This window comes from Orussus abietinus, unplaced genomic scaffold, assembly GCF_000612105.2.
Source record: "Orussus abietinus isolate OABI.00-Male unplaced genomic scaffold, Oabi_2.0 scaffold93, whole genome shotgun sequence".
NCBI lineage: Eukaryota > Metazoa > Arthropoda > Insecta > Hymenoptera > Orussidae > Orussus > Orussus abietinus.
Window position 1 is genome coordinate 72,323 of NW_019394262.1, and position 14,043 is coordinate 86,365.

The window sequence follows — 14,043 nt, forward strand, 5'->3', positions numbered from 1 at the left end:
ACAGCTTGGTGCAACAATTTATGACGACGTAATATTACCTCCTGGAAGACTGAATACGTAGAGTGAGATGGTACAATATTTCTTATTCTTTATTTCCAGCATCCAAATTGGCATCCTCGAGGCTGATTACGCCAGCGAGAGTCTGAAGAGGCTTTTCAAGCTCGCCTTGACTATTGGATCCAAAGAGGGGAATTGTAACGTTCTTGTTTGTACCTTTGCTCAGTCTTAACTGTAAATGTATGGATCACAGTGACGATATTCAGGATAACGTCGAAGGTTAAGGTGTTACCCTAATAATTGTGTCGTACGGAATGTGTACGTATGCATGTGTGTATTTGGTGCGAAACTCTACCGAGTTTTCTGATTTGGAATAAAATGAAACTTTACGCGCCATCTTGTGGGATTTGATTTTAACTTTAGAGCTGGGTTGAGGCCTCAATATTAACATCCGATGGTAAGTAAGAAGGCTGTACCATCCGATGGTAATCAAGAAAAGCACTACCATCTGAAGTTGCGTCTCCACAGCGAATCCGGAAGATAGAGCCACGTACTCGTGCGTGAACTTAGCCACGAAAAGAGGTTATCTGTTTAAAAAATCATATCAAACCTAGTATCAACGCTGACAACAATGACAGGCAATACCAGGAAACACCTGCTAATAAATTCACTAGCATTACCATCCTGTAATTTTTCGCCTTTTATTATCTGAGCTTTTATTTCTCCACAATTTTCCCCTGCATTGAGAATGACAAAATAATAATCAGATTTATACAATACTTGACAGAAATGTCAAAAGCGAGTTAAAGTGGGTCGTGTCAATTACTGCCCCGTCAATGTCGAGTCAATCGACTCGGCGTTTCAATTCGAGATCGATAGAGAAAAGCCCGGATTTCTATGTCAAGGCCGCGAAAGCTTCGAAAGCTCCCTAGCAACGGCGAGGTCTCGAAAGCGCCGACTCGAAGACCTGGACTCTCCAGAAAGCTCTTATCAGTCCTTCGTCCCGGAATTTCGAGCTTTCTCGGCGGAGCTTTCATTGAGATTCGATTTTTTAGCCTCGTTTTCCCAGCAAGCTCCCCTCCCTCGGTATAAAAGCCCGAGGAAAAGGGCTCCAGGTCGGAGTTGGCGCAAAGCTCGACTTCCGTTCCGCGCACGCGCAGGGGGCTTTCTCCGGAGTGGAAGCTCCTCGGCTCAAGGCGAAAGCTCGATCGCAAAGCTGGCCTCCATTCATAGAGGAACCCATTCACGAGGACGTTGGTGCTGGTCGAATCGCGCAAGCTCTGGTTTTGGTAATTCTTTGTCGCCTAAATTCGAAAGCTCGGAGGATATTTCCACCCGAGACGTCCCTTCGTGAGAGCTTTTTCGAGAAGGGGAGGCCAAAGCTTGCGGAAGTGGAGTTCAGGGGGCGAGCGAGGCTTGCTAGGAAGTAATCGATGGTGCTTCTGGTTCGACTCGGTGGAGAGGAAAGCTCCCAGGGAGAGGGCTCATCTCCGGAACGCTGATAACTCGTGTTATCTACCCGGGAGGAGAGCTGGCCGAGTCATCCCTTTTTCCGAAGAGAGGCAAAAGTGTTTTTTCGCGGCAGAAACAACCCGCCGAGCGAGAAAGCTCCGGGCGTCGAGCAACAGGTAAAGTTGTCTCGTTTAAGCTCCTCACCTGCGATCCGCAATTTTCTTGCACATTTCCGAATTTCCAACCGCATCGGAAATCTGGCTGTTATCTTGATGTTATAAAAAAAAAAAAAAAGTGACGGGAAAAGTGATCGATGACTTTGCTCTCCCGGCTTTCCTTTTCCCTTCTTTCTTCCTCCATCTTTTATTGTACGAGTCACCGCGTAACCGCAAATGGACCGTTAATTATCGGATGCAATGGCCAATCAATTACGGGCCGATCTCTTGATTGGGAGCCGGTTCGAGTCGCCGCATGGGAATTATTCATGTCGGGGAATTACGCAAGCAATTCGCCGAGAGAAAGAACGACAGAGATAGAGAGTCCTCTCTTTGGCTTTGCACAAGTGTAGCTCGAGACTTCGTTCGGTAACGATGAAGAAGAGAGACATTTACGATGCCGAAGATACAAAATCGACGGAAATTGTGGAGCTGCTAGTGGAAATTTACGGGAAATGCTGAATAGTACCTAAGCCCTAGCTAGGGCTTTTCACGTCAATTTTCAATCCTAGCTAGGGCTTTCACATCATTTTCCAACCCTAGCTAGGGCTTTGACGTTATTTTCAGCCCTAACTGGAACTCGATTCTGCATCCAAGACACCTTTCCTAGTTAACGTCAAACTAACAATAAGGATCTAATCGAGCAAACTAACTGATTAGGATCTAATTTAACATCCCAGCCAATTTTATCTAGATTTTAGCGCCTAGCTAGGGTCTCCTTAAAATTGAATTGTTCCTTCTACATATTTTTGTTTGATTTTTCCTTTATTGAACATACACACGGCATCCTACTTATCCTCCACGTGGAGATGTATGACTCTGCAATGTTACCCTTGACTCTGCAAGGTTCCGCCCTGTCTAGGACCGCTCCAGATTTTCTACATGTGTAGGTTGTATCGATAGCGATCATCGGATCTTGTTTTTTGAATTTTGAACAGATAGAAACAATAAATAAATTTCATATTGGGCTTTCAATGCAGCACGGGTTACAATAGTATTTTTCAACCCTATCTAAGGCAGCTTTGGATTTTTTAACGTATAGGTTACATCGATGGCGATCATCGGATCTTTTTTTCTAAATTTTGAAGATAGAATTGAGAGATAGAAATTATAAATAAATCTCATATTGGGCTTTCATGGCAGCACGGGTTACAATAATATTTTCCACCCTATCTAGGGCAGCTTTAGATTTTTAAATGTATAGGTTGCATCGATGGCGATCGTAGGATCTTGTTTTAGAGGTTTAGTTAGAGGTGGTAACTATAAATGAACCTCATTTTGCGCTTTCAGGACAGCACGGGTTCAATGCCGGAAGCCTCGGGGTCGGGGAGAGGCTTCGCCCTAGGGGCGGCGGCGGATATGCTAATGAAGGAGCCAGATTACTCGATTTTCGAGAACAAAAGTGGACTCGCCGAAGACATGAAGTTCCTGGCGAGCATGCCAGAGCTCTGCGACGTCACCTTCTTGGTCGGCGAGACCAAGGAACCAGTCTGCGCTGTCAAGGCGGTTTTGGCAGCGAGAAGCAGGTGACACGGCGTTCGCCTTTCAATAATTCAGCTATGGTCAAGATCCGAATATTAACATATTAAAGTAATTCTTAACATTCCAGGGTGTTCCACCAGATGCTGTATCCTGAGAAAAAAAAAGAACCGCCCCCCAAGGAGAACAAAATCCGCCTGATCCTGAAAAGGAGCTCGGAGCCACTTCTGAACCAACAAAACGCAGCCCTACAGGTGATTAATCCGTACATTTCCTTTTCGTTGCTTCTTTATTGATATAGAGGTGGCGAACAACCCCCTGTGGGTGTTCTTTGCTCTGAATTTTATGGTTTTCCATGATAGGCGCAGTCTTATCAGCACCATACTCTCACTATCAAGGAGTTTGAACCTGACGTGTTCCGTCAGCTGATCGAGTACATCCACACGGGATGTGTCACTCTCCAGCCCAGGACTCTTTTAGGTATACAGAAAAAAAAAGACATTTGCGCTTTTAACAAAGAACAGTACTGATAATCAAATTTCCCTCTTACTGTGTATACTAATCCCACCAACGACGAAACTGCAATTATATCGGATCGTAGATGTAATTCATGAATTTGTTACAAGAGCCCAAAAAATATTGCCGATAAGAATATTGCAACTATGAACAGAATTTATAATCGTTTCTTCGTTCTTTTTTAATATAAGAAAAATGTCTCTGGACAAAAGTGCTGCAAGCCCATTTCCAAGTGTTCACGTTTGTTGCAAGTAAAATGTCTGGTTATGTCTGCGAATCCCTGTTTTGCGCGCAGGGATAACATCCCGTGTTATCCATTTCGGGAGACATTGTTGCTGCCAATTGTTATTCTTTTTTTCAGGGGTAATGAACGCTGCGGATTATTATGGGCTGGATAATCTTCGTCAAGCTTGCAGCGGCTTCGAGGAAAGCTGCATCACGGTGGACACGGTTTGTGCGCTACTTGCATCAGCAGAGGGCTACATCCAGTACAAAGGAACCAAGTCACTGGTTCAAAAGGTACCGACAAGTCTCGAGTACATCTCGGTACAATGCCCAAAGAGGTGTCCCAAATCGCCACTGTTAGACCGTGATTACCGAGGCCTGCGAATCAATCGATTCGTTATCGGAAACCGATTGGTATCGTGTTTGCTCGTTCCGGCGAGCTTGCTATTCCTCCAGATAGCCTATCACTGAGAGATCTATCGGTGGATTATTAATAAAATCTAAACCTCCACCAGGTGTTGGAGTTCGTTGACGCGAACGGGAACGAGGTGCTGAACCTGGGATCGTTCACGCTGCTTCCTCAGCATGTCGTTCGTCTAATCCTAGGTAGAGGGGAACTTCAAGCTGATGAGTTCACCAAGTTCCAGGTATCTCTCAATATTAATTAGCACGATGTTGGTAAACATCAGGCGGTTAAATATTCCGAATTAAATTTCTCTACATTTAATATTACGTATCTCTCAATATTAATTAGCACGACGTTGGTAAACATTAGACGGTTAAATATTCCGAATTAAATTTCCCTAGATTTAATATTACGAATTACATTCACGGTGTATTGGTGCAACATGTTAAATTTAGCATTAAGAAAATGCTGCATTTTGTTACATGTCTACAATACACGTTGCTTTTGTACATAACAATGGAATGTTCTGACGACAATTGGAAATGTTCACAATTCAATATTGGAGTCATTTAATGAATTTGAAAATGCGGCAGTGTTTTCTAGGTTGATTTATAAAACGCCTAGTGACTTTATAATATGACTAGCGAGATCGTAAAATAAAATATCGAATTTTAAAATATGGCCGCTATATATAGAATAGGGCGAGGGGGTATTCACTCAGGAAATGGATTTTAATGGTCTAAATCTAATCAGCTGGAAATCGATGGAAATCTCCAAAACATTGCCACAATTTTAAGGCTGATTATAACTCCTTACCGAATCGCATTATTTATCATATAAGATCAAAGGCAATCGTTATCACTGATTTTCAAGTGAATAGCCTCTCAATGGGTATAAAAATCGTTGCTTATCAATGGTATTAAATCCGTTGCATGGAAACGTTTCTTGCACGTCGAAACGTCCGCCTATTCCACGTCAAATTTAAAGTTTTCTGTACATTAATAATTTTGTACGTACATTAATGTTCACCATTGCACGAACAGTAGCGGACACGAATGCCTCCCCTGCAGATGCGGTATCGCCTGTGCAGGTTGGGAGGGCATTGATGTCTCCCAGTATACATTAATAAATCTGTACATACATTAATTCTTACCATTTTGCGTACATTAATAAATTTGTACGTACATTAATTTTCACAATTTTACGTAGATTAACAAAATAATATACGTGTGCGTCCTCGAGACGTTCCTAAAATACGTGTAACAAACCGAATTCACAAACGCGAAGAAATGGTGACTAGTCAACATCGAATCTCGCTCCTCAGGCGGCCTTGATGTGGAGCAAGAAGTACTGCGACAGCAACCAGAACGTGCAGCTTAAGGACGTGATCCACAACTTCCTGGAGTACATCCAGTTCCACAAGATCCCGGCGAACGTGCTGATGCGCGACGTCCACCCCCTGAGATTGGTGCCGGACACCATCGTGATGAATGCTCTGGCCTATCAGGTGCGTCTTCCACCGGCCTCCTCATTCAGGAACGGTCGGGTCCTTCGCCTCGACCTCGGTCTCGAGAAGTTCGACGTCGACCCGGAGTCCCTTCCTGAGATGGTCGAGCCGGTGCCCGAATGCACTTGACCGGAGGATTGTTGCAGGCAGACCCAACCAGTGTCGACCCCGGAAAGCTCTCCCCCCACAGAGTGATAAGACAAGGGCGCAGCATGTCGGTGCAATCGTCCCTGGATCCGTACGGCAGCAACACGTCCTTGAGCTCCAGCGGAAGCGACGCCGGGTTCGATCAGAAACAGCACTCTGGGAGCAACTAACCGCAGGCCCCGGCCGCCATTATCGCGGCCGAGCCCGAAGAGGCCTCCTCGGCAGAGTACGCCGAGATAGGCCCGGCTTACGAGCCGGGAGAGGAGGCCAAGGGCGACAAGGAAGAGGCCACCGTGCCCGAAGAGGAGGCCGAAGAGGCCACCGGACCTCCGAGGCTCCTCAGCCTCGACGAGGACAACGCCTTCCCAGAGGTAGAGCCCAACCCCTGTGGCCTCTACATTCAGTTCGTCCTGCGACGCCCAGGACGCAAGGACCTGGTCTGGCTCTACAAGACGCACAAGTTCTAAGTTCGATCATCGGTTGGGCTTTCCTCTTTCCTCAGGACTTCTTCCTTGAGGAGGGATTTCTGTCCTTTTCCGCGCTTCCGTCATCCTCCTCCTGCAACTCGCAGGATCGGTTCCTGTGTCTCTTTGTCACGTTCCTCTCGAGGTGGAATTGTTGATGCCATTGTTACTACACATATCCGTCGACTTCGTCACGCCGCGAGAACTCGAATTATATATTTGATACTATACTTCGTCGACCTCAAGCTCTGCCTGGAGGTGCTTAACTTCGTGGAACTTAATGTACTTCCTCGGACAAATCGAGGTCCATTGACTTTTCGGCTACTAAAGCCTGTGCTCCTCACGAAGCTGTTCAAGCATTGTCCGACGAAAGATTTCTTGTTCTTATCGCGGAGAATAATCCGCGTCCAAAGCGTGGGAACGCGTTATCGTAATTAGTACAAATACGGCGGATGCGTAATCGTTCCTTGAGCGTTAGTTCGACTTCTGATAGACGTTGGTGTTGGGAAGATTAACCCTTTTAGTGCCGAACAACGATATATCGTCTTGCGACAAGTGCCAACGATTTCGGTCGCCCCTAAAAGGGTTAACAATGTCTTAATTCTTTATCTACCGACTGCAAATTAAAAGAAAAAAACGGCTCATTCTAAATCAAATTCCCCAGTTTGGTCAAGATAGTTACGTAACGATAAATCTGTGCAAACTGATATGCGCAGATGTAAACGACACGTGGATAACATTTGGAGTATGGACGGAAACTCGATTTAATCGAAGTTAACAATTTGTTAGGATTTACTGTAACGCGTAAGAGAGGATCAATAAGACTTGGATTAATTAACTTTACTAAAAAGAGGATAAATGAATGCTGATAAAAACGGGATGATTAATAGGCCACTAGGTAACAAGCTTAGCTAAGAGACGCCAATTAACAGGCGGCAGGTTAATAAGCGCAGGTAAAAGAGGCCTATTTATCGACTCCCTGGGTAAAGTGTTAAGACCATCAATCCTAACATCAACATCATCAAAAAGATCGAGATTAGTATGTTAAGAGACGCTTGGAAGCCTCGAAATTCGGAGCCTCCTATGTGATGGTGTCCTCTAAAATCGAGGATTTACACCTAACTTCATCGTTATGTGTGTGTTAATGTTATCGCCATAAGTCTAGAATCAAAGGATCACTTCCATTTCTCCATTTGCCAGAATCCCGATAATCGCAAGGATATCAAAGGAAGCCTGAAGGTCCACTTCGGGACGGAAGATTTCCATTACCGTAAGTGCAGTGATCGACGTCAGAGATATTTTATATCGTCACGTTATGTGCACCAGGATTGCATAAATGTCAAGGATAGATATAAATATATACAGATATATATATACATAAGATTACGAAAGGGATCGTCAGGATACCGAAAAGAGCGAATCAACCCCGAAGATAGACCGTTCCGACGCAACGATTAAGAGATATATATATACATAAATAAATATATATGTGGGTGTGCGAGCGGAAGGAGAACAAATGTGATGTACACATAAGTAGACATTCACAGCGTCATTCCGGGGCGTTTGTTTCGTTTTCCCGCCGTGAATCGGCACTTGCGAGCTCATTATCATCTCTCGACGTGGGTTGTGATAGGATCGAATGAGGGGTGTTATTTCTAGCGAATAAAATAAACACCGAGGAGGCTTAAACGGGCCGATTGGATCGGCGTCACACGCCGTGGCCATTTGGGGCACCCTCGATCTCCAGAGGGATATCGCTCTTAGGCGAGCTAAACTAAACGCGAGAAAGGCGCGTTAAACGCCGATGCCGATGCCCGATACCTTCTGTAGATCGAGGTGCGATCGTGGGATTAATTAGTTAACGCTTGCCGATCGCATCGACTCGGGCCACCTAAGGAACACCCGAGAACACCTGTCCCCACGTCGGGAACTGCAACTGGCGGTCGACAATCGTCCTCCTGCCTCTTCGAAGGTCCTGCGAAGGTCCGTCTACGAGGCAAAAAGACGATTGTCCTCCTGGATTTCGGGAATCGGGAGGGACTTCGTACCCGTCTTGGAAATCCGCCAGAACCTAGGTAGGACTTCAGCCTATCCTATGTAGGGCTTGGGATAGAATGCCACACATTTATGTGTGAGGTTAGGACCTCCTGAGTTGGAGCGGTAAAGGAAGAGTTGGAGGGAATTATGTCGATGAGGAATTAAATTCGGATGTAGGTTTAAAATCTGCGAGGACCTAGCTAGGACTCCAGTCTACCGATGTAGGGCTTGGGTTAGAATGTCACACATTTTTGTGTGGGGTTAGGATATCCTAAGTTGGAGCGGTAAAGGAAGGGATTAAATTCGGATGTAGGTTTAAAATCTGCGAGGACCTAGCTAGGACTCCAATCTACTGATGTAGGGCTTGGGTTAGAATGCCACACATTTATGTGTGGAGTTAGGATATCCTAAGTTGGAGCGGTAAAGGAAGAGTTGGAGGGAATTATGTCGATGAGGAGTTAAATTCCCATCCAGGTTGAAAATCTGCGAGGACCTAGCTAGGACTTCAGTCTACCGATGTAGGGCTTGGGTTAGAATGTCACACACTTATGTGTGGAGTTAGGACCTCCTAAGTTGGAGCGGTAAAGGAAGAGTTGGAGGGAATTATGTCGATGAGGAATTAAATTCGTATGTAGGTTGAAAGTCTGCGAGGACCTAGCTAGGACTCCAGTCTACCGATGTAGAGCTTGGGTTAGAATGTCACACATTTATGTGTGGGGTCAGGACATCCTAAGTTGGGGCGGTAAAAAAAAATTGCAGGAATTGATGTTGATAAGTAGTTGAATTTATGTGGGCCCTAGCTAGGTGTTAATGAAAAGTGTGGATAAGATTGTATTGGATGTCAAATTACATCCTAGTTAGGTTTTAACTTGACGTTGACTAGGAAAAGTCTTGGATGCAGCATCAAGCTCTACCTAGGGCCTATCTAGGTTTAGGCTGGAAACCCCTAGCTAGGGCTAGGATATTATCCTAGATCTAGTGAGTTTTCTACACGGGTAACTTCGAGGTCTCTGCATTGCAGATCATATCCAAGCATCGCGACTTTGCTTGGCAAGAGAAAGAAAAAGAAATTGCTGATGCTACTCGGGCTGGTTTCATCTCCCTAATTGTTGTGATAATCTGTGCTAAGGTTAAATAAATGGAGCCGTGATGTTGGTTTTACTCAATTCTTTCTTGGTCCTCCTCTAAATGGACACCCTGCAGTTGTACTTTCAGCTCGGGTGACTAATCAGGTGAATCCCAAAATTCCTAATTGCTTATCGGGCGCTTTGTCGATGATAATCAATGTGGCCTTGTGATCAGGAAAAATGCCTTGTGTAGAGATTGCTGAATCAGGCTGTAAAGTCAAGCCAAGTTGACGAAGGACGAGTGAAATCCCGTTGAATGGAAGTTAATTCACGTCCGAGAATACATCCACTGTCAGGTCTTGTCCTTCCGTCATCCTTTTTTCCATTCCCTCCAACGATGGTTAATGATACTACGAGTATTTTTGTTTCAATTACCGGTTAACGTCGCAGTAGTGGACGGCCACTGATCTAGATAAAGGCCTATTCAAACATCAGTCCTAGATTATGCCACATCACCCGGTGTGAGCGCTGCAGCTGGGCAAGCGATGGCAAGTGTCATCGTGTACCAGAGCCTGTCAGCTCGACCATGAAAAATTGCTCGTTGTAGCGTGTTTCAAGTGCAAGGTGCCTATCCAGGGCAAACAACAATGTTGGATAAATAGTGAACGCCGGAATGACGGGGACACTATTTCGCGCGATGTGGCTGCTCGCGGTGGCTTTCGTCCTGGCTTTTGTGGGTGTCCTTGCCCAGAAGGATCCACACTATGTCGGCGACAGGACGACCATGGTGCACTTATTCGAATGGAAATATCCAGACATTGCCAGGGAATGCGAGGAGTACCTAGGACCCGCGGGTTTCGGAGGTGTTCAGGTACACTTGGAACTAAATCGCAGATTTATGATACTTTTTTAAGGTGGTGTCAAATCACCTCATTCTATACATCCAAATGTCAAAAAAATGTATTAAACTTTTCTCTATACACCGAATCATTCGAAACTTCGGCACGTGATTATGAAGGCTCTAAGGAAGAATGCGATGCTCGTTAAATTTCATTTTTCACAAATAAAATGTGATCTTGGTTCTAGTACAGGAGAAATAAACAAAAAAATGACATTTCACGAGCATCGCGTTCTTCCTTAGGGATTTTATAACTTTGTGTTAAAGTTTGAAATTATTCGGTGCACCCTCTTGGAAGATAAGTTTTATCAATATTTTCACTTTTTAGTATATGTATGATAATTGCGTAACACCTTAAGGGGATGTAAAAGTGACATCCGAGGCGTCGATTGTTCATGAAACTTTTCTACGAACTGAATTTATCGAATCATTTCAAATTTTACAATGTAAATGTAAAGGTTGCAAGGAAAGCCCCGACACCGACGAAATTGAGATTTTATGAAAATTTGTTCATAGGGATTTGTTAAATTCTGTATACAAAATTCCATGGGTGTCACAAGCTTTCATATAACTTACATATTCAAGTTGTAAACTTTGAAACGATTTGATAGACCTAGTTCAGAGAAAAGTTTCATAAACGAGACCTTTGTGTCGGCACTTTCATATCACCTTAATCCTTTGAGACACGTGAACGCATACACGCGTGCAACATTTCTTTGTAGCCTGTAAATGTTCATGAATTCCGTATGTTGAATCGACTACCGTAAGAGGATTAACATTTAACCAAAGATTTATTTTCTGTATAGAACAATCCATGTATTAAGGTGGTAGGAAAGTGGTAACTAAGGAGTAAATCGTTTATCAAACTTTTATGGGCATACCGGATCGTTTGAAGTTTCATTAAGTGAATATAGAGGCCCTACGGAAGGTCCTGGCAGTAATAAAATTACATTTTTTATAATGATTTAAAAATAGATGAATAAATAAATTAGAAAAAAAGAAATTTCATGGGCTCAAGCCTCCAAGTTCACTAGATCAATTTCTAGAGCGATTCGATACATCTAATTTCTAGGGGAAGTTTCATAAAAGAGACTTTCATGGTACCTTAATTACGTATTGTCAGGCAGTGTCGATCACTTCTTGCCGCCTTCTCGGCAGTGTTATTTCAATTATTTAACCATGAAATTATCTCCAAATAGAATTCGACGCGAGGAAAATTTATCCTCAAACATGTGAAGCAATACCTCTACCAATAATGAGAGTTAACGATTGTTCCCAGGTGTCTCCTATCAACGAGAACTTGGTGATGACTGGTAGACCATGGTTTGAGCGATACCAGCCAATTTCTTACAAGTTCGAAACCAGATCAGGGGACGAGAAGTCCTTCCGTGAAATGGTTGCTAGATGCAATAAAGCCGGTGTCAGGATCTACGTGGACGCCGTTTTCAATCACATGTCAGCAGATGCATCCCCAGCTGTAGGGACAGGAGGATCCAAGGCAGATCCCCAGAATTTGGACTATCCAGCTGTTCCGTACGAGAGAAATGATTTCCACCCCAGTTGTGCGATATCCAACTACCAAAACGCAACCAACGTCAGGGATTGCGAGCTCTCAGGATTGCATGATCTCGATCAGAGCAAGGAAGACGTTCGTCAGAGGATAGTCGAGTTCCTGAACCGAGCTGTGGATGCTGGTGTTGCTGGTTTCCGGTATGCTCTCCATCTTTTATTCCTTAGTCGAGGGTATTTCATTTTAGCACGAGTGTTCCTCGATGAACAGGGTGGACGCAGCAAAGCACATGTGGCCGCAGGACCTCCAGGTGATCTACGGAAGGATCAGGAACCTCAGCCAGGACCACGGATTCCCAGCAGACTCTCGTCCTTACATCTACCAAGAAGTGATCGATCTTGGGAACGAGGCTGTGAAAAAGTCAGAGTATTATTTCGCGACCGTAATTGACTTCCTGTATGGGATGATCCTAGGTGAGATGTTCCATGGAAAGGAGCCTTTAAGGAACCTGGAGAACTGGGGTCCAGATAGAAGTCTGGTGCCTTCTGACTCTGCTCTGGTTATGATAGACAACCATGATAACCAACGAGGACATGGGGCCGGAGGTAGCGACATCCTGACCTACAAGGTCCCGAAACAGTACAAGGTAATGTCTAGTGTCTTTGGATGATTTCTCTCGGCTCCTTCGATGTAATTAGAAATCCTGAGAAATACATTGTAAAGCCATGTGAAAGACGCCGAGGAATTTAATTGATATTGGTAAAGAGGGATTCTTCTACCTGATGTGCCACCTGAAACAGCGAGCCACGTTATCGACATTATACTCATATTGACAGCGATGTCGTATCATATCGAATATTGTAAAATGGCATGATCCGGATGGTAAGAGACTAACATTAGACATTCTGGGGACATGGAGTGCAATATGTTAGTATTGTGCAGAGAATTGTCGAGTAAAATCGGTCTTGCAGAAAATGCGACCAAGTCCTGACCATGAATCCAAGACCAAGACTTGATGTACAAGCCCAAGACCAAGCCTATAAGACCAAAATCGATTTGCTCATCTCTATTACATTCAAATCCAGTATTTCGATTGGCACTGATCGTCTTAACCCTTTAGATGATCGTGGCTTTCATGTTGGTCCAGCGATGTCGCCGTTAGTAAAGATGAACTCTTCTAACTAATATGCCACCTGAAACAGCGCGCCACGTTATCGACATTTATACTCATATTGACAGCGATGTCGTATCATATCGAATATTGTAATGCCACCAAGTCCTGGCCATGAATCCAAGACCAAGACCTTGATGTACAAGCCCAAGACCAAGCCTATAAGACCAAAATCGATTTGCTCATCTCTATTACATTCAAATCCAGTATTTCGAATGGCACTGATCGTCTTAACCCCCTAGATGGCTGTGGCATTCATGTTGGCCCACCCTGATGGACATCCGCGGGTGATGAGCTCCTTCGCCTTCGACGACCCCAGCATCGGTCCTCCAGCTGATGCCGATGACAACATTATCTCCCCGAATCCTCCATCAGCAGGTGCCTGCGGAAATGGATGGGTATGCGAGCATCGGTGGCGACAAATCCGCGGAATGGTGGGATTCCGCAATGCCGTTGGAAATCAGCCGCTCCAGAAATTCTGGACCAACGGGAAGAACCAGATCGCGTTTTCTCGTGGATCCAAAGGCTTCATTGCTATCAACGCTGAGGATGCGGATCTCAGAGAGAGCCTGGGAACTGGCCTGCCTGCTGGTCGGTACTGCGACGTGATTTCAGGGGAGCTGAAAGACGGCAAATGCACCGGAAAAATCGTTGATGTCGACGACCAGGGTCGAGCAGGAATCGTGATCCTCAAGGACGAGGAAGACGGCGTCGTCGCCGTTCATGGAAATGTCCGTATCTTGACGATTTAAATTTTTGTAAATTATTTACCACTACCAACGAAATTCCTTTTTGTTCCAGGCCAAGCTATGACTCTCTGCGTCCGTTAACATTATCTACAATCCATTGAACCAGCACCTAGAGTAGATGGCCCCTGTTTGCGAGGGGCGACAATTGCTTCCTCTTGTACTATCTTGACAATAAACGTGCGTTCTTATCGTATCGCTAAAGC

General features: G+C 44.7%; 2 protein-coding genes across 2 annotated transcripts; both read left to right on the forward strand.

The window, feature by feature from the left end:
- Positions 1 to 1,550: 1,550 nt before the first annotated feature.
- LOC105700654 (serine-enriched protein) lies at positions 1,551 to 7,737 on the forward strand. Its single transcript, XM_012426704.1, has 8 exons — positions 1,551 to 1,625; positions 2,955 to 3,190; positions 3,274 to 3,397; positions 3,506 to 3,623; positions 4,021 to 4,178; positions 4,400 to 4,531; positions 5,615 to 5,797; positions 5,944 to 7,737. The coding sequence occupies exons 2-8, from the start codon at positions 2,970 to 2,972 to the stop codon at positions 6,112 to 6,114; spliced, it is 1,107 nt and encodes a 368-aa protein (XP_012282127.1). The 5' UTR covers positions 1,551 to 1,625; positions 2,955 to 2,969; the 3' UTR covers positions 6,115 to 7,737.
- Positions 7,738 to 10,108: 2,371 nt separating this feature from the next.
- On the forward strand, positions 10,109 to 14,041 carry LOC105700655 (alpha-amylase A-like). The gene is made up of 5 exons (XM_012426705.2): positions 10,109 to 10,383; positions 11,690 to 12,120; positions 12,191 to 12,566; positions 13,334 to 13,822; positions 13,893 to 14,041. Exons 1-5 carry the CDS (start codon positions 10,186 to 10,188, stop codon positions 13,902 to 13,904), a joined length of 1,506 nt encoding a protein of 501 aa, XP_012282128.1. The 5' UTR covers positions 10,109 to 10,185; the 3' UTR covers positions 13,905 to 14,041.
- Positions 14,042 to 14,043: the final 2 nt, after the last annotated feature.